A 24,877-nucleotide genomic window follows, 5' to 3' on the forward strand; every position below is an offset into this window, starting at 1 on the left:
AGTTGTAGGAATTAGCGTCATTTTACAGCATGGAAACTGAGGCTCCAAGTGGGAGTGGCTTGCCCCAAGGTCTCATTAGTGAGACACGCTGTGGAAGGGCTGCCCTGACGTGAGCACACAGTAGGCGCTTTGATGCGGGCTCAGGAAGGTCTGGCTGGTGGGATTGCGCCCGCGGGCGTCGCGCACGGGCCGGGGCGGGGTCGTATGCAAATAGAGGGCGGGGCCGTATGCAAATAGCGTGTGAGGAGGTCGCGGATTGGCCGGGTCGGGCGGGGGCGGGGCGCGCCGAGCCCAGGGCTGGCAGGTGCGCGGGGCGGGAGAGGCCAGGTATCCGCACCCGCCCGCTGGACCGCCCGCCCCGCGCTCTGGCGGCTTCTCCCGGGCGATGCCTCCGCTCTGGGCCCTGCTGGCCTTCGGCTGCCTGCGGTTCAGTTCGGGTAGGCGGGGAAGGGCAGGTGGGGGCTGAGCCCGGAGAGGGGCGGTAGCTGCGTCCTGAGGCGCCCATCGCCTGGATCCTGATTCCTGGCAATGGGAACCCAGATATTACTATTATGAATAATAATGGTAGCTGGCGCATCCTCTGGTGGGAATCCGGGGGGCTCACCGGTGGCTGCAACCCTGCCATGTATGTTGCAAGAAACCAACACTCAGAGGGACTGCGGGAGGGCAGAGAAGGGACCAGCCCCAGACCTATGGTGAGGCCTGGACGGCGACAGATACAGAGATATTTCGGCCGAACAGGCAGCATGGGCAAGTTCATGGACGTGGGAGACAGCACTGGGCTATCCTGGGAATTGCCAGTCCATGGGATCGGCTGGATCAAGGGGTGAGGGAAACCCTTGGAGGAAGGGATGAGGCAGGAGATCCAACAAAGCAAAGCTCAGAACTTTAGGACCTTGCTGCCTTTCCAGAGAGGCCAGACTGCGTCAGGGGGCGCTGAGGGACCATGGAAGGGCCATCGCAGGAGAAGGAGATGGTCAGATTTGCATGTATGGAGAGGCTTGGTTACTAGGGTCCAAGTGAGGACAGTGGGATGGAGCAGGGCTGGGGAATGGAGTGGAGAGATGGCTAAGAGGCGCAATGGAGTTCTTGGCATCTGAGTGTCTGCAGCTGGGAGAGAAGGCAGCAAGTTGGCCCGACTGCCCCATTTCTGAGCAGGATGATTGGGTGAGGGGCAGTGTCTGAGACAGGTTATGTGGTGGCCCATGGGGAAGACAAAGCCCAGTGCCTGGCACACAGCAGGCGCTCAGTAACTGCATGCAGAGTGGGTGTGGACAGTTCTGCCGGGGGTCAGTTCCCATCCTCACTGCCTCCTCCAGCTGTGAACCTGCAGCCTCAACTGGCCAGTGTGACCTTTGCCACCAACAATCCCACCCTCACCACTGTGGCCTTGGAAAAGCCTCTCTGCATGTTTGACAGCTCAGAGGCCCTCACTGGCACCTACGAGGTCTACCTGTATGTCCTGGTTGACTCAGGTAAGGGTCTTGCTTCCTTCTGGCTACTCCAAAAGGGTCTTTGAGTTGTCTGTAGGGAGGAGGGAAGGAGGCAGGTAGAGGAACACTCCATGCCTGTAGTTGTCTAATTAAACTCCCATGCTAGGCTGGGCATGGTGGCTCATGCCTATAATCCAAGCCCTTTGGAGGCCAAGGTGGGCAGATTACCTAAGGTTGAGAGCTCAAGACCAGCCTGACCAACATGGTGAAACCCTGTCTTTAAAAAAAATAAAAATAAAAAAATGTGGAGGCATGCCCTGGCCTCCACTCCGGGCCCAGGGTGCTACAGCCACAGACCTGTCCTTGCCTTGCAGGGACATCCAGTTAGAGAGGGAAGTAATAACATCACCGATCACTGAGTAGCTACACCATACCAGGCACTTTGCACACCATAGAGCTAATATCTATAACCAGCTTACAAGGTAGCTATTACCAATCCCCATTACAGAACAGAGAATCCGGGCTCAGGGCGGTGGAGTCACTCTCTGGGAGCTCCCAGCACTGGAAAGTGAACCTGACCTCTCTAGTCCTCAAGCACAATGTCCTTCTGAGGCTTAGAAAAGTGGCTCAAGATTGGTGTTTCTAAGGTAAAACCACACTTTCAGACATGCTGCTCTGGCCCGGCCCTGACCCCCTCCCTGGAGGAGATACTGAGTTTCTGAGAGAAGCCATCATCAGCTCTCGAATTTCCTTTTTTTTTGAGATGGAGTCTCACTCTGTTGCCCAGGCTGGAGTGCAGCAGCACGATCTTGGCCCACTGCAACCTTCACCTCCCGGATTCAAGTGATTCTCCTGCCTCAGCCTCCTGTAGCTAGGATTGCAGGCACCTGTCACCACACCCGGCTAACTTTTAAATTTTTGGTAGAGACGGAGTTTCACCATGTTGGCCAGGCTTGTCTTAAACTCTGGACCTCGTGATCCACCCACTTCGGCCTCCCAAAGTGCTGGGATTACAGGCGTGAGCCACCTCGCCCGGCCCAACTCTTGCATTTCTATCAGCCAGTCATTTACAACAGCTCATTCAGGGCCATCATTTTATTCTTCCAGCACGTGTTTATTGACTAGTAGGTAGTCAGTAAACTACTTACTACCAAATAAACTAAAATGCCTGATCTCTGGGCACCGCAGGGAATTTGTCTCCCATTTCATAGAAGACTAGGGTCTGCAGAGGTAGAATGAATTGTCCAAAGTCTCCCATCTAGACAGGAGGAGACCTGGGACCTGCCTCCACGTTTTTTCTCCTGGATATATGACCCTCCTTTCTCATTTTATATAAGAGAGAATCCAGGGCTTTCAGCAATGAAGTGACAAAGGTCTTTGGGATGGGGGGGTTGCAGGAATGTCACAAGATAAGGTGAGAGTCAGACAGCACCCAAAGCAGGGGTTGATCCTTGTCCATCTCCCCCATTGCACTGGGAGGGCAGAGACTGAGCTTGCCCCATGCCTGTGACCCCAGTGCCCAGCACAGGGTTGAGGCAGAAAGGATAATCAGGGGCGTCTGATGAATGAGTGAGTGAGTGTGGCTGAGCTGGAGTGGCCAGGAGCCTCACTCCCTGCACTGCCTCTGCAGCCGGCTCCAGGAACGCCTCAGTGCAAGACAGTACCAAGACCCCACTGAGCTCAACGTTCCAACAAACAGAGGGTGGGAGGACAGGTCCCTACAAAGCCGTGGCCTTTGACCTGGTCCCCTGCAGTGACCTGCCCAGCCTGGATGCCGTTGGGGATGTGTCCCAGGCCTCACGGATCCTGAATGCATACCTGGTCAGGGTGGGCGTCAACAGGACCTGCCTGTGGGACCCCAACTTCCAGGGGCTCTGTAACCCGCCCCTGTCAGCAGCCACAGAGTACAGGTGGGTGTCAACAAGCTGCTACCGGAGAGCAGCGGCCACGCCCCAGTCCTGACAGGGAGAGAGGGGCACAGTGGGAGCAGCCACATTTCTTGAGAGCTATGTGCTGAGAGCATCCCAGGTCCCGGGCAGGTCATGCTGTCTCAGGTTCAGGTTCAGAAGGGGCCCCTCTTGGATTGGTGCTCTGCGGCTACCATCTTGAATTTCTTTTTTTTTTGAGACACAGTCTCACTGTCTCCCAGGCTGGAGTGCAGTGGCACGATCTCAGCTCACTGCAACCTCCGCCTCCGGAGTCAAGCGATTGTCCTGCCTCAGCCTCTTGAGTAGCTGAGATTACAGATACCTGCCACCACGACTGGCTAATATTTTTTGTGTGTTTTTGTTGTTGTTGTTTTGTTTTTGAGGTGGAGTTTCACTCTTTTTGCCCAGGCTGGAGTGCAGTGGTGCAATCTCGACTCACCGCAACCTCCGCCTCCCAGGTTTAAGTGATTCTCCTGACTTAGCCTCCCGAGTAGCTGGGATTCTAGGCATGCACCACCACGCCTGGCTAATTTTATATTTTTAGTAGAGATGGGGTTTCTCCATGTTGGTCAGGCTGGTCTCAAACTCCCGACCTCAGGTGATCCACCTGTCTTGGCCTCCCAAAGTGCTGAGATTACAGGTGTGAGCCACTACGCCCGGCCAACTTTTTGTGTTTTTAATAGAGATGGAGTTTCACCATGTTGGTCAAGTTGGTCTTGAACTCCTGACCTCAAGTGATCTGCCTGCCTCGGCCTCCTGCATAGTTCTGGGATTACGGGCATGAGCCACTATGCCCGGCCCATCCCGAAATTCTTAATTGTTGAACAAGGGCCCACATTTTCATTTTGCTCTGGGCCCCACAAATTATGCAGCTTGTTCTGGCCAATCTACATGTAGGGAATCATCCACCCAAACCCCTTCGTCTTATAAGAAAGGAAACTGCCCCAGAGAGGGAAAGTTGCCCAGTGGAAAGCTGGGGCCTGGTATGAAAAGGAACACTGCCAAAGCCTGGCCATCCTCAGCCTCACCTTCTGCTTTTTCCTTAGACCTGCTGCTGCCCACCCAACCCCAGCAGGTCCTCCATCCATTCCCTCTCATTTTCTGAAGCATCTTCTCTACGTAAAGCCCAGTGCTCAGTCCTGATCCACGGCCAGGTCTTACCTGGGGCCAGAGCCTCAGGTTACATCCGCTCCGGTACCATGGAGATGCCTAGGATGGGGTCTCTGCAGCTTCCAGGCCCAGATTGTCACCCACCTGTCATCCTCATAGAGGGCTTTCCCTCCCTTGGCCTCAGCCACTGGGCAGAGCAAGGGTCTCTGCTCTGTTTCCCCGTCCAGCCTCTTGCCTGTGATCTTGGTTTTTGAGGGGAAAATCCTCTCCCTCCTCCTTGGTCTCAAAGGCAGCCCTTTCTGCCTTCATTTACAAGCCCTTCTTATCCCGGGGTCAGCCCTGCCTCTGGAAATCTCATTTTGGAACAGAAAAAAGTAGGGGGTTAAGCAAAACCTGAATGAGACTTTTTGTTATTTTGTTTTTTAGACGAAGTCCCTCTTTGTCACCCAGGCTGGAGTGCAGTGGCACAGTCTTGGCTCACTGTAGCCTCCACCTCCTGGGTTTGAGCGATTCTCCTGCCTCAGCCTCCCGAGTAGCTGGGATTACAGACATGCACCACCATGCCTGGCTAATTTTTGTATTTTTAGTAGAGATGGGGGTTTCACCATGTTGGCCAAGCTGGTCTCGAACCCCTGACCTCAAATGATCCGCCTGCCTCGGCCTACCAAAGTGCTGGGCTTACAGGTGTGAGCCACTGCTCCTGGCCTGGATGAGATTTCAAGGATCTTAATTTTTATTTGCGTGTTAAGCTACAGGCTGTAGATGTCTTTGTAGTCAGAACATCCATCAGTTTAAACTGACTGAGTAGGAGACCTTCAGAAGGCTGTGGATATTTTGTAATGCATTGCTCAGTCTTCTTTATTTTTATTTATTTATTTATTTTTGAGATGGAATTTCGCTCTGTTGCCAGGCTGAAGTGCAGTGGCTGAATCTCAGCTCACTGCAACATGAGCCTCCCAGGTTCCAGCAATTCTCCTGGCTCAGCCTCCCGAGTAGTTGGGACTACAGGCACGCACCCCCACGCCTGGCTATTTTTTGTATTTTTAGTAGGGACAGGGTTTCACCATGTTGGGCAGGATGGTCTCGATCTCTTGAGCTAGTAATCTGCCTGCCTTGGCCTCCCAAAGTGCTGGGATTACAGGAGTGAGCCACAGTGCCTGGCCAGTGCATTGCCCAATCTTCTTTTGTGACTAGAAACACTTGTTCCAGGGTTTCTGCACTTAAAATATATCTCCTGTACAAGGGCAGCAGGGTTGATGATGGATATTATTCCCATTCTTCTTTTCTTTCTCTCCCTCCCTCCTTTCTTTTTCTTTTCTTCTTTTCTTCCTTTCTTTCCACCTCCTGGAAGGGCTGGCCCCTCCCTCACCCCTAGGCCCTCCTATATCTGCAGCCTGCGCCCCCGCCCCTACCCTGCCTCCCTGTGGCTGGGGCTTGCAAGAAACATAGAAGTCACCCCAGCTCTGTCTCCTTCCAGGTTCAAGTACGTCCTAGTCAACATGTCCACAGGCTTGGTAGAGGACCAGACCCTGTGGTCGGACCCCATCCGCACCAACCAGCGTAAGTGGTGGGCAGTGGTGGGGGTGATGCTCCAAGGGCCCCGAGGAGGCAGGGCCAGGCACGGCCGTGAGAACCAAGGCTCATCTGTCCCTGTGGAAGCCTCCCAGGCCAGGTAGTGATGAAGAAAATGCTCATTAAAGCATTGACCCTGGAACGTTCTCCTTCCTCCCTTCCATCCTTGAGGGCCAGGTGTGGGAACAGATCATGGTGGAGGTTTTGGTGGCATTTGGACTGGGGATGGTGCAAGTGGAGATCTAAGCCGGCCTGTCTCTCTGTCTCTCCGACCCTTACGGTGGGTTGGCTTCAAAGGCATGTGGAGCTGACCTGGCGTTTAGGTCCTAACCAGTCCCTTTGCTAAATCCTCACAGCAGCAAGCAACTGTGGCCAGGTCAGATGGCTCTAAGGCCTAAAACTAAGACAGAGAAGTTAGCAAGGAACTGCTCTCCCTCCCCGCACTCCTACCCCCAGCACCTGGGTGGGTTTCCTGAGAGTGGAAAGCCAGGGTCCTGCCCTGTTCCTTGCTCAGCAGAGACCCAAAGTTCATACACAGAGTCCAGTCTGCTGAACGGCAGGGGCCACGCCAGGGACTCTGATGGTAATTTTGAGTGAATGACACCCTAACAGAAGACCCCCTCCCACCACACCTTGGCCCCCACGACGAGGCTGTCTGGCAGGATGGCTGTCAGGAGGCTGTGCATTTCACCTGCAGAGCCTCCATGTGCACCCCAGGGGTGTGGGGGCTGCAAAAGGTTGCCTGAGGTCACCCATGAGTGGATGGTAGAGAACATTGTGTGTGTGTGTATGTGAGTGCCTGCTGTGGTGTGTGTGTATGTGTGTGTGTGTGTGGTGTGGTATTGTCGCGGATATCAGGAGACCGCAGAGACCAATGGGTGAAACAGGAGGATTTTATTTAGGTGCACCGGCTCAGAGGATTCACATTTGAAAACTGAGCACAGCACAAAGAAAATGGGTGCCTTTTATGCACCTTTGTGATACAGGATGACGAAGGCGAAAGTGATTTTACAGAATCCTCGTTAACTAACCCGTGGCATGTTTTGTGATGTACTTTACATTTGAAAAATAACATTTTGAGAAACACATTTTGCAGTTTTCAGGTTTATTTGCCCTGTGGCCTTGCAGTTGGCCAGCAAGAAAAACAGGAACCCTTAGATGACTGGGAACTTTGCTAAGAATGTGGGGAGGACAGATAAGGTTAAATGGTTTACTGAGAGACAGTTAATATTTATTTTGTCTTAAGCAGAACTGGGGAGGAGGTATTATATTAAACAGCATGCAACACAGCAAAATATACCTTATATAACAACTGCTACAAATTGCTATTACTGTTATTTAATTTTCTTCTTCAGTATGTGTGTATGTAGTTTATGGTGTTGTGTATGTGTGTGTATGAGAGTGTGTGGTATGTGATGTGAGTGTGAGAATGTGTGTGGAATGTGGTGTGTGGAGAGTCTGTGAGGAGTGTGGTGTGTATGAGTGTGACAGTGTGTGGTGTATCTCAGAGGTCCCCAACCCCAGGGCCACGGACCAGTACCAATCTGTGGCCTGTTAGGAACTGGCCACACAGCAGGAGGTGAGGGTGGACGAATGAAGCTTCATCTGTGAGTGTGAGCATGAGTTGGTGTGTGTAGTGTGTGGTGTGTGAGTGTGTGATGTGTGATAGATCTGTGGTGTGTGTGGTGTGTGATAGATGTGTGGTGTGTGAGAGTGTGTGTGGTGTGTGAGTATATGAGTTGCTATGTGATGTGTGGTGTGTGAGTGTGTGATGTGTGATAGATCTGTGGTGTGTGTGGTGTGTGGTGTATGTGAGTGTGTATTGTGTGTGGTGTGATGTGAGAGTGAGTGTGGCAGTGTGTGTGTGTTTGAGTTGGTGTGTGATGTGTGTGGTGAGTGTGTGATGTGTGTGCTGTGTGATAGATATGTGGTGTGTGAGAGTGTGTATTGTGTGTGGCATGTGGTGTGAGAGTGTGGCAGTGTGTGTGTGAGTTTGAGTTGTGTGTGATGTGTGTGGTGAGTGTGTGATGTGTATAGTGTGTGATAGATGTCTGGTGTGTGTGTGTGTGTGTGTGTGTGGTGTGTGATGTATGTGAGTGTGTATTGTGTGGTGTGTGGTGTTAGCATGTGTGTGTGAGCTGGTGTGTGTTGTGTGTGGTACATGGTATGTGTCTTAGTGTGCATGTGTGTCATGTGTGGTGTGTGTGGTACATGGTATGTGTGTACGAGTTGGTGTATGATATGTGTTTAGTGTGTGGGGGACGTAGTGTGTGACTGTGAGACTATGTGTGTGGTATGTGGTGTGTGTAGCATGTGTGGTGTGTGAGTATGGTGTGTGTGAATGTGTGTGTGAGTTGGTGTGTGTGGTGTCAGTGTGAGTTGGTATGTGTGGTGTGTGTGGAGTGTGATATGTGTGGTGTGTGAGAGCGTATGTGGTGTCTGGTGGATGTGAGTGTGTGTTATGTGATGTGTAGTGTGAGTGTGGCAGTGTGTGTGTGAGTGTGATGTGTGTGGTGTGTGAGTGTGTGTGTGAGTTGGTATGTGTGGTGTGTGGTGTGTGAGTGTGGCAGTGTGTGTGACTTTGAGTTAGTGTGTGGTATGTGTGAGAGTGTGTGAGTTGGTATGTGTGGTGCGTGAGTGTGAGAGTGAGTTTGAGTTGGTGTGTGATGTGTGTCATGTGTGTGAGTGTGTGAGTGACTTGGTATGTGTGGTGAGTGGTGTGTGTAGGTGTGGCAGTGTGTGTGTTTGAGTTGGTGTATGTTGTGTGGTGTGAGAGTGTGGCAGTGTGTGTGTATGTGAGTTTGAGTTGGTGTGTGATGTGTGTGGTGTGTGAGTGTGAGCGTGTGAGTGACTTGGTATGTGTTGTGAGTGCTGTGTGTAAGTGTGGCAGTGTGTGTGTTTGAGTTGGTGTGTGTTGTGTGGTGTGTGAGAGTGTGGCAGTGTGTGTGGCTGCGGTGACTCCTCCCATCCTCACTCCCTGCCCCCCTCCTGTGGCATTCCCACGCAGTGTGGTTTTGCTGAAACCGCCGGGGAACCCTTGGGACCTCGGTTTCCTCATCTGAGAAGAAGGAAGAAGAATTCTTGAGGGCCTCCGCATCAGGGTTCCTTTGGGGAACCCAGGCAGAAGCACGAGGCCCACCTCTCTTGCGGGAGGACCGCAGGGCCTTTGGGAGCAGCATGCACCTCAGGACCAGGCCGGCCCGGCTTGAGCCTGGATTCTGTGTGTCCTTGGCCGGGAACTCAGGCTCCCTGAGTGCAGTGAGTGATCTGCAGAATGGGGGCTCCAGGGGACCTGGGACAGTAGCTGCAAGTGGCTGGCTACAGTAGGACCCATACATCATCCATTCACACAGTTCCAAAGGGTGAGGCCAGCCCCGGAAGAGTGACAGCCACTGCCCACCTGGCCCCGTCAGACCAGGGCCCTTTGCCTCATCTTTGATTACAATCCGTATCCTAGCCATCTCACCAGAAGACTTGAGTCACTTTATGATTTAAAATTATGCAAAGGCCAGGTGCCCTGGTGGCTCACACCTGGAATCTCAACACGTTGGTAGGCAGAGGCAGGATTGCTTGAGCCCAAGTTCAAGACCATTCTGGGCAACACGGTGAAACCCCATCTCTACAAAAAAAGTACAACAAATTAGCTGGGCGTGGTGGCATGCACCTGTAGTCCCAGCTGCTCGGGAGGCTGGGGTGGGAGGATTGCTTGAGCCTGAGGTTGAGGCTGCAGTGAGCCAGGATGGTGCCACTGCACTCCATCCTGGGTGACAGAGCGAGACTCTGTCTCAAAAACTGTAACAGAAAATAATGCGGCCGGGCGCGGTGGCTCACGCCTGTAATCCCAGCACTTTGGGAGGCCGAGGCGGGTGGATCACGAGGTCAAGAGATCGAGACCATCCTGGTCAACATGGTGAAACCCCGTCTCTACTAAAAATACAAAAAATCAGCCGGGCATGGTGGCGCGTGCCTGTAATCCCAGCTACTCAGGAGGCTGAGGCAGGAGAATTGCCTGAACCCAGGAGGCGGAGGTTGCGGTGAGCCGAGATCGCGCCATTGCACTCCAGCCTGGGCAACAAGAGCGAAACTCCGTCTCAAAAAAGAAAAAAAAAAAAAAAAAAAAAAAGAAAATAATGCGAAAAAAAAAAGATTTAAATGAGGAGGTGGCCAGAAACACATAAAAGAAAGGCAGGAGGTGGAATGTGGGGAAAACAAGGTAATTGTGCCTAAAACCTGGGAGAAGTCGCTGTACTGGGTCCCAGGGTCATTCCTGGATCCCTGGCAGCCAGGGTGGGGGAAGACACTGGCCGCCACCTGGGAGATGTCCGAGGGTGGTGAGGTGTCTGGGGAGTAACAAGCAGTGTCTCACCACAGTCACTCCATACTCGGCGATCGACACGTGGCCAGGCCGGCGGAGCGGAGGCATGATTGTCATCACTTCCATCCTGGGCTCCCTGCCCTTCTTTCTACTTGTGGGTTTTGCTGGTGCCATTGTCCTCAGCCTCTTGTAAGTACCCACCAGTTGGGAGGACTGGACCCCAGGGACACGCCAGACACATTCGGCCCACAGGGACTCAGAAGCTGTGTCCTCTGAGGCAGGGGAAGCCTGGGAGGCAAGGAGGCTACCCCTCTGCCCTGTGGCAGGGCAGCGGCGGAGGGGGTGGGGGTGGGGGTCTGGTGACGGGGGAGCAGAGTCCTGGGATTTCAAAGCGGGAGGATCATCAAAGTCAAGTTGCTCAGCTGGGGAGGGCAGGGCTCAGCAGCTGGGCTTGTGGGCAGATAGCCGATTCAGATCTTAGCTCTGACACTTAAAGTTATGCACCCTTAACTGGAAGTGGCATGGCTTGCTATCCTTCTATTCTTTAGTTTCCTCATCTGGAAAATGGAAATAATTCATGGAGTTGTGAAGGTTAAGTGGAATGATCTCTGTAAAGTCTCTAGAGGCCGGGTGTGGTGGCTCACGCCTGTAATCCCAGCACTTTGGGAGGCCAAGGCAGGCAGATCACAAGGTCAGGAGTTTGAGACCAGCCTGGCCAATATGGTGAAACCCTGTCTTTACTAAAAATACAAAAATTAGCCGGGCACTGTGGTGGGCGCCTGTGGCCCCAGCTACTCAAGAGGCTGAGGCGGGAGAATCGCTTGAACCCAGGAAGCAGAGTTTGCAGTGAGCCGAGATCACACCACTGCACTCCAGCCTGGGAGACAGAGTGAGACTGTCTCGGAAAAAGAAGAGCAGTGCTCAGAAACTCAACAAGTTATTTGCTTTTGTTGTCATTTTAATACACTCACTTGCCGTACAGATGGGGAAACTGAAGCCCAGAGGGCGTCAGAGTGGCCCAAGGTGACATGGCCTGGCACCAGCACCTAGAGCTGGGCCTAGAACCTGGGACTCACTCGGGACTCCACTGACACCTCTGATTCATGTCGGCTTTGGATGAGGACTCCAGGTCTCCCGGGGGTGCACCAGGGTTAGCAGGGCTGTGAGTGGGCAAGACATGTGAGCCCACAGTCCACCACGCCCTGGAAGGACCAGGCAGGGACAAACCAAGGTGCTGTGGGAATCTAGAGGAGGGCAGGGTGGGTGCTGCCTGGAGTGTCAGGGTGGCCTTCCTGGAGGAAGGGTCAGTGTGAGCAAACCCTCATCAGCCGAGTGCTGCTTAGTGAGAGGCAGGGAGGCAGGGAGGCCCAGGGGACTTTGAAGACCGAGAGAGGTCCCAGTGTGGGTAGGGGTGGAGCAGATAGAAAAGTGTCTTGTTTAGGTATAATTACGTGGACACCTGGAGACTAGCCAGGCCGGAAAAGAGAGGTGGGGGCGGGGGAGATGGAGTGAGGGAGGAGGATGAGAACTTGCAAATCAGGTTGACTCTGACATTTCAGTTTAACAAAAACACAACAGGTGATAGCAGCTGCCCAGAAACTGCCTGGCTGCACCCAGGAGCAGTCAGAACACGGCAATGGCCCTCCTTCCTTTCGGGCAGTGCCCTCATCTGGCACTGAAGACCCTGTTCTCTTCCGTCATCTGAATGCAGCCCAGCTTTTTCATGTGTCCCGCCTGCCACCCTCCCTCTGTTCCGGCTCCAGCTGCACTGAGCTCCAGTCTGCACTGTTGCCCGACCCTCCTCAGCCCTTCCTGCCTCACACCCACGTACAGACCTCGCGCCTCAATGCCTTTCTCTTCCCCCACACTCCTTTTTTTTGAGACAGAGTTTCGCTCTTGTTGCCCAGGCTGGAGGGCAACGGTACCATCTCGGCTCACCGCAACCTCCGCCACCCAGGTTCAAGCGATTCTCCTGCCTCAACCTCCTGAGTAGCTGGGATTACAGGCATTCACCACCACGACTGGCAATTTTTTTTTTTTTTAATTATTTTTAGTAGAGACAGGGTTTCACCAACAGGGTTGGCCAGGCTGGTCTCAAACTCCTGACCTCAGGTGATCCACCTGTCTCGGTCTCCCAAAGTGCTGGGATTACAGGTGTGAGCTATTGTGCCCGGCCCGCCCTCCTTCTTTAGGGCCACATGAGCTGCCGCCTCCTCCAGGAAGCCTTCCTGCAGCTCCCCTCTGCACTTGTCCATGCTGCGTGGTCATTATTGTGGTTGGTCCCACCCTGCAATCTTAGTTTTTTAGGAACATGGGACAGTGGCCTCAAATTGTCCAGCTCCCAGTAAGACCTGTAAGTTGTTCACATCGTTCAAAAAGGTGCACCTCTTCCTTATTCCCAGGGTCTAGCACAGGGTCAGTGCTCCAGAAAGATTATTTGATTAATGTCTACGAAGACGATGTCTGTGAAAGTGATGTCTGAGCATGAAGGTCCCCAAGCAGCTGAAGGAGTTTGGGTTTGCCCTGCTTCCCTAATCCTGGGTCTCTCCATCCCCCTGGCCAGGGACATGGGGAGTTCTGACGGGGAAACAGCTCACAACTCCCAGATCACTCAGGAGGCTGTTCCCAAGTCACTGGGGGCCTCAGATCCTGCTTACACGTCCGTGAACCGTGGGCCGCCGCTGGACAGGGCCGAGCCGTATTCCAGCAAGCTCCAGGACTGAGCCCAGCACCACTCCTGGGCAGCAGCGTCCTCCTCCCTGGCCTTGCCTGAGCCCTGCAGCGGTGGATGTCACACCCTGACTTCAGGGAAGGTGAAACAGGGTTTGTCTCTTCAACTGCAGGAAAACCCTTAATAAAATCTTCCGAAGATTTGTAGTTCAATGACTACTTACAGAATGAATGAGTGAGAAGGTGAATGAATGAATGAATCAAAGTCAAAGTGAGAGCTTGGATTGTTTCGCTACAGGGTGAGTGGGAGCACGGGACTAACTTTCAGTCAAGGCTACAGCACATGAGTTGCCAGGAGGTGGCACGTTGCTTGTAGTCCCAGGGACTCGGGAGGCTGGGGTGGCAGGATTGCTTGAGGCCAGGGGAGCAGGGTTGCGATGAGCTATGATCCTGCCATTGCACTCCAGCCTGGGCCGCAGAGTGAGATACTGTCTCAAAAAATAAACGGACCGGGCTCAGTGGTTCACACCTGTAATCCCTGACCTCAGGTTATCAGGGGGGCAGATCACCTGAGGTCAGGAGTATAAGACCAGCCTGACCAACATGGTGAAACCCTGTCTCTACTAAACATACGGAATTAGCTGGGCGTGGTGGCGCATGCCTGTGATCCCAGCTACTTGGGAGGCTGAGGCAGGAGAATCTCTTGAACCCGGGAGGCAGAGGTTGCGGTGAGCCGCGATTGTGCCATTGCACTCCAGCCTGGGCGACAAAAACAAAACAACAGCAACAACAAAAACCAAACAGGCTCCACTGCTGGAGGGCCAGTGAAGGTGGGATCCATTTTTGTGACCCCCACCCCACCCAGCACACAGCAAGGAGGGGAAGGAGTTTGGCAATCATAATACTCACTCGCCTGGTTATTTATTGGGCACCTGCTTTGTGCTCTGTGTTCATAGAAGGGGTGAGGCATCCACTGTCAAGAGCAGTATTTTTTTTTGTTTTGAAATGGAGTCTCGCTCTTTTCCCCCAGGCTGGAGTGCAGTGGCGCCATCTCCACTTGCTTGTCTCCCGGCTTCAAGCGATTCTCCTGCCTCAGACTCCCAAGTAGCTGGGATTGCAGGTGCCTGCCACCACGCCTGACTAATTTTGGTATTTTTAGTAGAGATGAGGTTTTACCGTGTTGACCAGGCTGCTCTTGAACTCCTGACCTTAAGTGATCCTCCCTCCTCAGCCTCCCAAAGTACTGGGATTCCAGGCGTGAGCCACCGTGCCTGGTCAGGAGCAATATTTTGCCAACGTTGGCAGATTCAAGGCCGGCAAAAGGCAAGGTGGCCGAGGGGGAGATTGGAGGGAGATGGGGTGGAGAAGGCTTGAGGCCACCACAGGGAGACTGGGTTTTATTCCGGGCCTGATGGAAGCTCTGAACAGTTTCACACAAAGAGCAATCTTCATAAAGCCCTCTTCACTGCTGTGCAGAGGATGGATTTGGGGGCAGGAAGCCGAGGGGCACCAGTGTGACTCTGATGAGGACACAGAAGAACTTGCTGACGGACTGGCTGTGGGGAGGGAGGGAGAAAGCCTGACCTCCGGGTGGGGGGCCGGGGCCACTGAGTACCAGCTCTTGCCCTCAACCAGAACGGGGACAGGAAGTTTGAGCTAGAGGCAATCCAGAATGCGGGGTGGCTCAATGCCAGCTGCCTGGGACGCCTCTGGTAGGGCTGAGTAGCAGGCTACGCGGTATCCAGGTCTGGTGCTGTGGGGGAGGAAGGGGCTGCAGATAGCCGTGCTGGAGTTGGCAGAGCGGGGAGAGCAAATGGTTGCTCCCAAATCCTTGCTGCCCGGATTGGAAAGGATTATACTCCCTCCCACCCTGCACCGTTGGTCTGGCCATTGGACAGGCGGGGGGCACTCTGAGCAGAGGCTTGAAGAGCCTTTGGATGGTTCCGCTGTCGCTCAGCCTGGGAGAGCAGCACAGACCACTGGGGGCTGCTCTGTGTGGCTGGCCCCCGAATGAGGAAGAAGCACGGAGCTGAGCCACCGCTGGCCCACAGCCAGCAGGGATCCCAGACGGGGAATAAACCTTTGTACTGTAAACCACAGAAGTACGGTTGGTTGTCACTCACTGGCGGGGAACCGCTCAGAGCGGAGCCAGCGTCCCACAGCCCTTGTCCGTGTCCACAGAGGCCCAGCTTCCCCGCTGCTCATCTGAACCTTGGCAGAACTCCCCGTGATCCTCCCAGCACACGACAGCTTGGGAGGTTTTCGAGTTGCTGCCACCTGGCCCTGTCCCCACCTCCCATCTTCCCGGGAGGCCATTCTGAGAGATTCTCCTGACCCTCAGCTCTGGTGAGGTTTGGGGCTCCTGCCTTGTCCTCTGCCTGAGGGTACAGCTGCAGCTCAGCACCAGGGTGGCCCTGCTCACGCTGTCATCACTGGGCCCCTTTTGTTTCAGTGTCATCCTGTGGGATAAGGATGCAGGGGACAGGGAGCAAGCATCTTTAATCTTTTGCTGTCTGAGTCTAATGAAGACTGTTTTTGCATTTTTTTTTTTTTTTTGGCCACCTAAATCCATTAGCCTTGCCTTGTCAGTCATTTTAAGCAAAAACACCTGTGGCAAGCTTCCTGCTACGCTAAGCAATGATAGCATTTGAAGCTCTGGGACAGCTGAGATCACGAAAGGGGAAGGACCAGAGGCAGTGAAGGTGATGGACAGAGCCTTGGTAGTATTTGGGTAGGGACAAAGGGACAGCCACGGAGACCAGGAGAGAACTCATGGGAAAACCGGACCCTGCTGTCTTTTGACATCCCTGTGACTGAGACAGCAACAGTGCCCCTCTCTGCCCCTCCTCCTGCGCTTCTGCAGACAAAACAGCTCCTCCTCTTTGGATGGGTCCTTGTAGAATGTGGATCCCAGGCCCCCATAGGCAGCACCAGGGAAGAGGTATTAAGTTTGGATTCCGAGGGGTAGGGCAAGCCCTTGACAATTTCCAACCAGCTCTCCCCAATCCCCTGAGCTGAATAACCCAAGCAGGTGGTGGGGGTGAGTGGAAGTTGCTGTGCTTGGCTCCTGGGTTCTGGGCTGGACTCAGGCTTCACAGAAACTGCTAATTATAAATCCATGCAGAAGCAATTTTATTAGCTTGCTTCTCCAAGTCTGCAGGAGTCATCTGCCATGGCTGAGATGGCAGGGCCTTCAGAGCTGAGCTTCCTACCTCTCCACAGAGGCGGCTTCATCTTCCTCCCACTCCGGTCACGGTTCATGAATTAGCTCCTCACCCTAGCTGTGCTGTGTGTTCTGGGGCAAGGAGGTAACCTCTCTGGGCTCCCCTGACCTCATCTGTGCAAGAAGGGTCAGATGCTTGGGAAGGCTGCTCCCAAATGGGTAATTTCTTCTGAGATCAGACCAATCACAAGGGTTGCCATTCAGTTTGATCCCTGAGCCCCAGGTTTAGGAAACCTGGGAGCCACCCATCTGGTCAGAAGAGTGGAAATCCCTGAGGAATTGTTAGAGCAGAATCTTGGACAGAATCAGCACCCTAAATAAAGAGCACCTGTTCCTCATCACCCTCTGTCAACTTACCCAACTTGATTTTTCCACTTTATTGGGGCATCTCTGATGTATAGCAAAATGCACTTGTTTAGAATATATTGAATATGTTTTAACATATGTGCACACCTGTGAAAGCTCCACTGTAAGGCCAGGTGTGGTAGGTCACGCCTGTAATCCCAGCATTTTGGGAGGCCGAAGTGGGCAGATCATGAGGTCAGGAGTTCAAGATCAGCCTGGCCAACATGGTGAAACCCCCACCTCTACTAAAAATACATAAATTAGGCATAGTGGCACGTGCCTGTAATCCCAGCTACTCAGGAGGCTGAGGCAGGAGAATCACTTGAACCTGAGAGGTGGAGGTTGCAGTGAGCTGAGATCGTGCCACTGCACTCTAGCCCAGGTGACAGCGTTAGACTCCGTCTCAAAAAAGAAAAAAATAAGAATGCTCCACTGCAATGGTGATAACATATCCATCTCCCTCAAAAACTTCCTCGGGCCTCTTGGTAAACCCTCCCTCCCCCCCCCCCCCCCCCTGCACTGCCCTGATTTTTTTTTTTTTTTTTTTTTTTTAGAGATAAAGTCTCACTGTGTTGCCCAGCCTGGAGTGCAATGGCACAATCTTGGCTCACAGGAACCTCCGCCTTCCAGGTTCAAGTGATTCTCCTGCCTCAGCCTCCCAGGTACCTGGGATTACAGGTATGAGCCACTACGCCTGGCTCATGTTTGTATTTTTAGTAGAGACAGGGTTTCATCATGTTGGCCAGGCTGGTCTCAAAGTCCTGATCTCAAGTATCCGCCAGGCTCGGCCTCCCAAAGTGTTGGGATTACAGGCATGAGCCACCGTGCCTAGCCTGATCTTTTCATCACTAAAGATTAGTGTGCATTTTCTATAATTTTTATATAAATGGAACCACACGGTATGTTCTCTTTTGTGTCTGGCTTCCTTCACTCAGCATAACCATTTTGAGATTCATCACGCGCTGTGAGTATCAATACTTTGCTCCTTTTCCTTGCTAAGAAGTGTCCCACTGTGTGGATATCTACAGCGTGCGGCTCCATCAGGGACCTGTTTTGTTTCAACGCGAGGCTATCACACATAGAGCTGCTGTGAGTGTTCACGTGCCAGTCTCTGTGTGGACATCTGCTTTCACTTGTCTTGGGTAAATACTGGAGAGTGGAATGGCTGGGTCATATCGTGGGGATATGAAAATAATTTTTTTTTTTTTTTTGAGACAGGATCTCAGGCTGGAGTGCACTGATGCCATCTTGGCTCACTGCAACCTCTGGCTCCCGGGTTCAAGCGATTCTCATGTGTCAGCCTCCTGAGTAGCTGGGACTACAGGCATGCCCAACCACACCCGGCTAATTTTTTGTATTTTTAGTAGAGACAGGGTTTTGCCATGTTGATCAGGCTGGTTTCAGACTCCTGGCTTCAAATGATCCACCTGCCTCAGCCTCTTAAAGTGTTGGGATTACAGGCCGCTGTGCCTGGCCGCAGGGCATGATGGATTTTTTTTTTTTTTTTAATAGAGATGGGGTTTCACTGTGTTGGCCAGAATGGTCTCAATCTCCTGACCTCGTGATCCGCCCGCCTCGGCCTCCCAAAATGCTGTGATTACAGGCAAAGTCACCATGCCCAGCGATCAATTTTTAAAGAAACTGCCAAACTGTTTGTACATTTTTTAGAAAAAAAACCTTTTTATTTTGAAATGACTCACAGGAAGCTGTGAAAGGGAAATGTACAGGGAATTCCTGAGCACCTTTTCCCAGCCTCTCCCCATGTTAATGCCTTGTGTAACTGCAACATAGTTATGTCAAAAACCAGGAAGTCCATATTGGTACAATCTACAGAGCTTATTCAGATTTCACCAGTTTCACAAGAGCCTGTGTGTGTGTGTGTGATTTTTTTTTTTTTTTTTTTTTTTTTGAGACGGAGTCTCACTCTGTGGCCAGGCTGGAGTGCAGTGGCACTATCTCAGCTCACTGCAACCTCCAACTCCCTGGTCAAGCGATCCTCCAGCCTCAGCATCCTGAGTAGCTGGTGTGTGTAGTTCTATGTAATTTTATCACATGTGTAACTCTGGCTTACCATCAACACAATCAAGGTACAGAACTGTTTCATGTCCACAAGGCTCCCCAACCCCTGCAGAGCCACACGCACCGCTTCCCCAGCCGCTAAACCCTGGCGATCACTAACCTGTTCTCCGTCTTGACAATCTTGTCATTTAAAAACTGTTCTATATGACATTTTGGGCTGGATGGTAAAAAAAATTTTTAATGAAAATAAAAAAACAAAACAAAAACTGTTCTGTAAATGAATCATAGAGTATACGTAACTTTTATAGATTGCCTTTTCTTCATGCAGCGTAATTTCCTTGTAATCCATTCAAATTATTGCATATATCAAGAGTGCATTGTGGCCAGACATGGTGGCTCATGCCTGTAATCTCAGCACTTTGGGAGGCCGAGGTGGGTGGATCACCTGAGGTCAGGAATTCAAGACCATCCTGGCCAACATAATGAAACCCCATATCTACTAAAAATACAAAAATTAGCCGGGCATGGTGGTGGGTGCCTGTAATACCAGCTATTTGGGAGGCTGAGGCAGGAGAATTGCTTGAAGCTGGGAGGCGGAAGTTGCAGTGAGCTAAGATCATGCCATTGCACTCCAGCCAGGGAAACTTCATCTAAAAAAAAAAAAAGTGCATTCTTATTTGTTTTTTTAGAGACAGAATCTCACTATGTTGCCCTGGCTGGTCTTGAACTCCTGGCCTTAAGCAATCCTCCCCGCTTAGCCTCTCACAGTGCTAGGATTTCAGGAATGAGCCACCATGCTCAGCTTCCTACCTATTGCTGAGTGGTACTCCACAATATAAATGTGCCACAGTTCATTTAACCTGAAGAATATTTCAGGTTTGTTTCCAGTTTTTGGCTATTATGAATACAACTGCTATGAGCATTTGTGTGTGGGATTTTATACGAATATAGTTTTTATTTCTGTGGGATAAATACCCAAGAGCAAAATACAATTGCTGGGTATTTTGGTAAGTGCAAATTCCTTTTTTTTTTTTTTTTGAGATGGAGGGTTGCTCTGTCGCCCAACCTGGAGTGCAATGGCGTGATGTCAGCTCACTGCAACCTCCGTCTCCCAGTTTCAAGCGATTCTCCTGCTTCAGCCTCCGGAGTAGCTGGGATTACAGGTGCCCATCACCACGCCCAGCTGATTTTTGTATTTTTATTAGAGATGGGGTTTCACCATGTTGGCCAGGATGCTCTCGATCTCCTGACCTCATGATCTGCTCACCTCGGCCTCCCAAAGTGCTGGGATTACAGGTGTGAGCCACCTCGACCGACCAGAGGGTCACTTCTTATCTATTAAGAGATCTGAACCCCTGGCCTCTTCCAAGGGACAGCCTGTACAGGGCAGCCAGGCCCTTTTTTCTGGCTTAAATGGAGGTTGCCAGGTGGAGGGGGCTCCATAAAGATCGCTGCCTAAATTGCATCCTTTTTACAAATGAAGCTGTTTCTCCTGTCCAGTGGGCTGCCATTGGATCACTCCCGTATCCAAGTCCTCAATAAACCCCACGTCTCATTCACTGGCTCTGGGTCTCTTCTTTGGCCTCTGAGACATGGTACCATTCTCACTGGAGTCAACAGGGGTCTGACACGCCATGTTGTTGGCGCCACCAGAGCAGGGCTGGCTTTCTTGCTATGTCCTCGGCTCCTCCGACAGTGGGTGTTTGGTAGATATTGTTCAGTGCTCCTGCCAGGCCTCCAGGACACAGCATGGCTTGGGGACAGGTGACATGGATTGGTGAGTAGAGCCTCAGAGCAGGCTGTTGCAAAGCTTCCAGGCCAGCAGTAAGGGGGCCTGAGCTGGGGAATGGGTGGGGTCTGGGGAAGGGAAGATGAGCTGATGGAGAAGGAGGGCCAGAGAGACTTTTCCAAGGGACAGGCTCCCCTCCATCCTTCCCCTGCCTGTCACACACACCCCGCCTGCTGCTCAGCGATGGCTTGACAGTCTTTCCTGCCAGCCTGCCCAGCAGCAGGGAGCAGCAGGAGAGTTTCTATAGGAAATAGACATGATGTGGATGGCATGTGGGGAGGCTCTAAGAGGCTTCGTTAGCTCCTTTTCCATGAGGGTGTTTACAGCATGTATGTGTAATGACACACACAGCGTGAGGGTGTATGTTGCATGGTGCGTGTTATCTCCGTGTGGTGTGTTCTTGTACACCGGTGCAGGGTGAGTATGTGTTATGCTGCGGGTTTGTCCACACAATAAAGCAACAACTTCCTCTCCAGGATGGGAGGATTGTTGTCTCTGGTGTCCTTTCTGTCCATTCTTTGGAGCATCCCAGCAGGAACCCTGCCTGTGAATCTGTTGGCTCTCCTCTTTTCTGACAGTGCGAAGCTCCTTCTGCAGCCAGACAGACCCCAGCAGCAATTCCAAGCGTATGCCCACTGTTCAGCTTGGACTAGTTGCTCTAAAGCCTCTCAGCCTGTTTTTTGGTCTGTTAAAGAAGATTAATAATACCTACCCCACAGGTGGCAGTGATGGTGAGGAAAGATACACCTATGATGAGCTTGGAACAGCACTTGGCACACAGTAGGTGCTCAGTACACAGTGGTGTATATGTGCACACACAGGTATGTACATTCCAAATGCACGAATGCTCCCCAAGCTACCCTCCATACAGAAATGGATTGAGTCTGGGCTGGGCGTGGTGGCTTATGCTTGTAATCCCAGCACTTTGGGAGGCCGAGGTGGGAGGATCACTTGAGCCCAGGAGTTCAAGACCAGCCTAGGTACCATGGTAAGACCCTGTCTCCATGAAAAATAATTAATTAAAAAATTTTTTTAAATGGCTGGGCGTGGTGGCTTACGCCTATAATCCCAGCACTTTGGGAGTCCAAGGGGGGGGGTGGATCACCTGAGGTCAGGAGTTTGAGACCAGCCTGGACAACATGGTGAAAACCCATCTCTGCTAAAAAATATACAAAAATTAGCTGGGCATGGTGGCGGGCGCCTGAAATCCCAGCTACTCGGGAGGCTGAGGCAGGAGAATCAGTTGAACCCTGGAGGTGGAGATTGCAGTGAGCCGAGATTGTGCCATTTGCACTCCAGCCTGGGCGACAGAGCAAGACTCCAACTCAAGGGAAAAAAATTTAAAAAAAATTATTTTTAATTTCTTTGGACCCAAAGAGTTTTGTGGAAGAGCAATTTATTAGACAGAGAGGGAGAGAGAGAGAAAGAGAGAAGACAGCTCCCATGCTGTTGTGGTGTGGAAGGGAACCCAGAGTGGGAAATCCCTAATTTGAAAAATTTTTTAAAGGAAAGAAATGGACCAGGTCTGGTAGCTGGGCTCCTGGTGACAAGCCTTGCCGTGCACATGCATCTTCACTAGTATGAGTTATGCTCACATCAGCTGTGTGGAGGCTGAGGCAGACACGGACACCCTGTAGTATCCAGTGACGTGCCACACCCAAACACTGGCACCATGCCGGCCCCCTGCCAACCTGGCATGTCTGTCCCCTTATCTACTCAGAATGGTCAAAGTGCCCAGGAACAGTGCCTCTCAGTAATTTTCCACAACCTAAGAAAAGCTGCATCTCTTTTGGGTGTGGGGAAAGGGGAGGCCTTGTTCTTGTAAGGCTGACTGGCTGAGTTTTTGGGTGGAGGGGCTGAGACTCCCAGCCTGTCTGGGATGGTGCTGAATGTGGCGGAGGTTATGATTGCTTTGGTCTCACCACCCTTCAGAGGATGCCCTGCACAGAGCCTTGGGTCTGCAGCACCCAGCCCATAAGGTCCTATTAATTGAAATCCTTTCTGGGGCCTGGGAGCTCCTTGGGGGCAGGGGCCATGTCTCCCACAGGTCCAGGGCTTCAGCACCCAGTACAAGAGCATGTATTCATGAACTGAAATTTTTTTTTTTTTATTTGAGACAGAATCTTTCTCTGTTGCCTAGGCTGGAGTGCAGTGGTGTGATCTCAGCTCACTGCAGCCTCTGCCTCCTAGGTTCACGTGATGCTTCTGCCTCTGCCTCCTGAGTAGCAGGGATTACAGGCACCTGCCACCACACCCAGCTAATTTTTGTATTTTTAGCAGAGATGGGGTTTTGCCATGTTGCCAGGCTGGTCTGGAACTCCTGACTTCAAATGATCCACCCACCTTGGCCTCCAAAGTGCTGCGATTACAGGTGTGAGCCACCACACCTGGCCTTTTTTTGGATTTCAATCCCGCCTCCAGGGGTTGGGGAGCTGTGATTAGGGAGTGGTGATTAGATGTGGGCTGAGGCTTGGAACTACACAACCTCTTGAGCCTGAGCTTCGCTTTGTTACATTGGGATAACAATGAAGACGCCTTCCTCATAGGGTTGTTCTAGGAACAAGAAGGAACGAGTGCAAAGTGCTCAGGGGGTGCCTGACCCCATATACTAACCCCAGGGCCCGCCCTCTTCATCCCAGAGACACTGCCCCCCACAGTGTTCTTGGCTCTGGGCACCCTCAAATTTCACCGGCTGCAAACACTAGCTTCTGTCACAAAATGTGAGCTTCCTTATGAGCTGGGTGGGGGGAGGTATTAACAGCCAACTTTAAAATCAGGCAGGAAAAACGGCGTTGAGGAGAGAGGAAGTAATAATTGACTCCAGCTTGGGCAGGGCAGGCTGGGAAGAGGAAGCGGCTGAGTTGGATTGGGTCCTGTTTAGGTAAGGGAAAGACTTCAGTGGCAGACAAGGGAGGAAGAGTAAGATCGTTAAGTAAGTAAGTAAGCCCGTGCCCAGCCTACCCACGCATGCTCTCACTTAGTCCTGGCAACACTTGCTAGGAGGGTTCTAGGGTCACACCCGCTTGACGGAAGCGGAACCTGGGACAGGCATGCGCGAGGAGTCAGGGGGCCTCGCTGGATCCAACCGCAGCTGGCCCTATTCTCAGCCTCGGGGAAGAGTATTTCTTTTTTTTTTTTTTTTTTGAGACGGAGTTTCGCTCTTGTTACCCAGGCCGGACTGCAATGGCGCGATCTCAGCTCACCGCAACCTCTGCCTCCTGGGTTCAGGCAATTCTCCTGCCTCAGCCTCCCGAGTAGCTGAGATTACAGGCACGCGCCATCATGCCCAGCTAATTTTTTGTAGTTTTAGTAGAGATGGGGTTTCACCATGTTGACCAGGATGGTCTCGATCTCTTGACCTCGTGATCCACCCGCCTTGGCCTCCCAAAGTGCTGGGATTACAGGCGTGAGCCACCGCGCCCGGCAAGGGGAAGAGTATTTCTTGATGAGGGTCGAGCACGAGGAAGGCACGGAGGAGGAGAGGCGAGGACACGCACGAACCTGTGGGCTTGCTGTAGTGGAGGGAGCATAGAAAGTCAACACCAAGACAAATGTATGCCAAATTGCAGAGTCTTTATTGCCGGCAGCCACGGAGGACTCGCGTTTCTCCAACCAGTGGCCCCGAAAGAGGGTGTCAAGACCTTTTATACCCGTAAAAATCACCGTGGGAGTGAGGGTGAGGGGCTTCAGACATTCCGAGGGCTAGTGGATTCTGCAAATCACCTGGGTGGAGGTGAGGGTGAGGGGACTTTCTGACATTCTGATTGTTACCTAAGTGGTTCACAAAAGTCAAGGTTAGCATTTGTTTACACGTTGGCTGGGTAGCGTGGCGATGACCGTCCTTAATTATTCACATTTGGGTTACAGAAAGCAGTTTCAACAGAAAGCTGAGGTATGGCTGAGGTATGCAGGTTTATGGGGCTTTTTACCGTGTCACAGGCTGCCATGCTGTGCCCAGCTCCGTGCTGGCTTCTGGGGACCCCTAGTGGACAAGACGCACAAGGTACCTGCTCTCGCGGGAAGGGGGAGCCAGTCACAGGCGCTCCTGATTTCGGAGAATGACAAGCACTCTGAAAATAAAGGTAGGGCTGGGGAGGGTGCTGGCCAGTTTAAACGGGCAGGAGTCTGTTGGGGGACTAAGACCAGCCCCAGGCTAGGCCTGCCTCGGGCTGGGGACAGAAGCTGTGCCTGAGTGTGGTGCAGGACGCAGCTGCAGAGGAGCCCTTCCGATAACACTTGATGTCCGCCAAGTCCCCCCAAGTGCTCCCACCCCCATTCTAGAGATGAGGAAACCGAACGCGCCGCTCGCCAGTCCAGGTGGGGCTGTGACGCCTACTCTGCGCCCTGGCGCTTCCCGAACATGCGACCGCGCCTGCGCCGGAGACTCCGGGGGCGTGACCTTCCCGGTGGGCGGGGTCAATGGTGCTGGCGGAGGGCGGGGACGCGCGTCCTGCCTCCGCCCTCCCTGGGCGG

The 24,877-nt window shown here is 52.4% G+C and overlaps 1 protein-coding gene across 1 annotated transcript; it reads left to right on the forward strand.

The window, feature by feature from the left end:
* The first annotated feature begins 302 nt into the window (after positions 1–302).
* Positions 303–13,232, forward strand: UPK3A (uroplakin 3A). The gene is made up of 6 exons (XM_032261438.1): positions 303–437; positions 1,320–1,475; positions 3,064–3,343; positions 5,949–6,031; positions 10,415–10,547; positions 12,922–13,232. Exons 1-6 carry the CDS (start codon positions 386–388, stop codon positions 13,079–13,081), a joined length of 864 nt encoding a protein of 287 aa, XP_032117329.1. The 5' UTR covers positions 303–385; the 3' UTR covers positions 13,082–13,232.
* The last annotated feature ends 11,645 nt before the right edge of the window (positions 13,233–24,877 follow it).

Source organism: Sapajus apella, unplaced genomic scaffold (assembly GCF_009761245.1).
Source record: "Sapajus apella isolate SASKATOON/1434 unplaced genomic scaffold, GSC_monkey_1.0 scaffold123, whole genome shotgun sequence".
In the NCBI taxonomy this organism is placed as follows: Eukaryota; Metazoa; Chordata; class Mammalia; order Primates; family Cebidae; genus Sapajus; species Sapajus apella.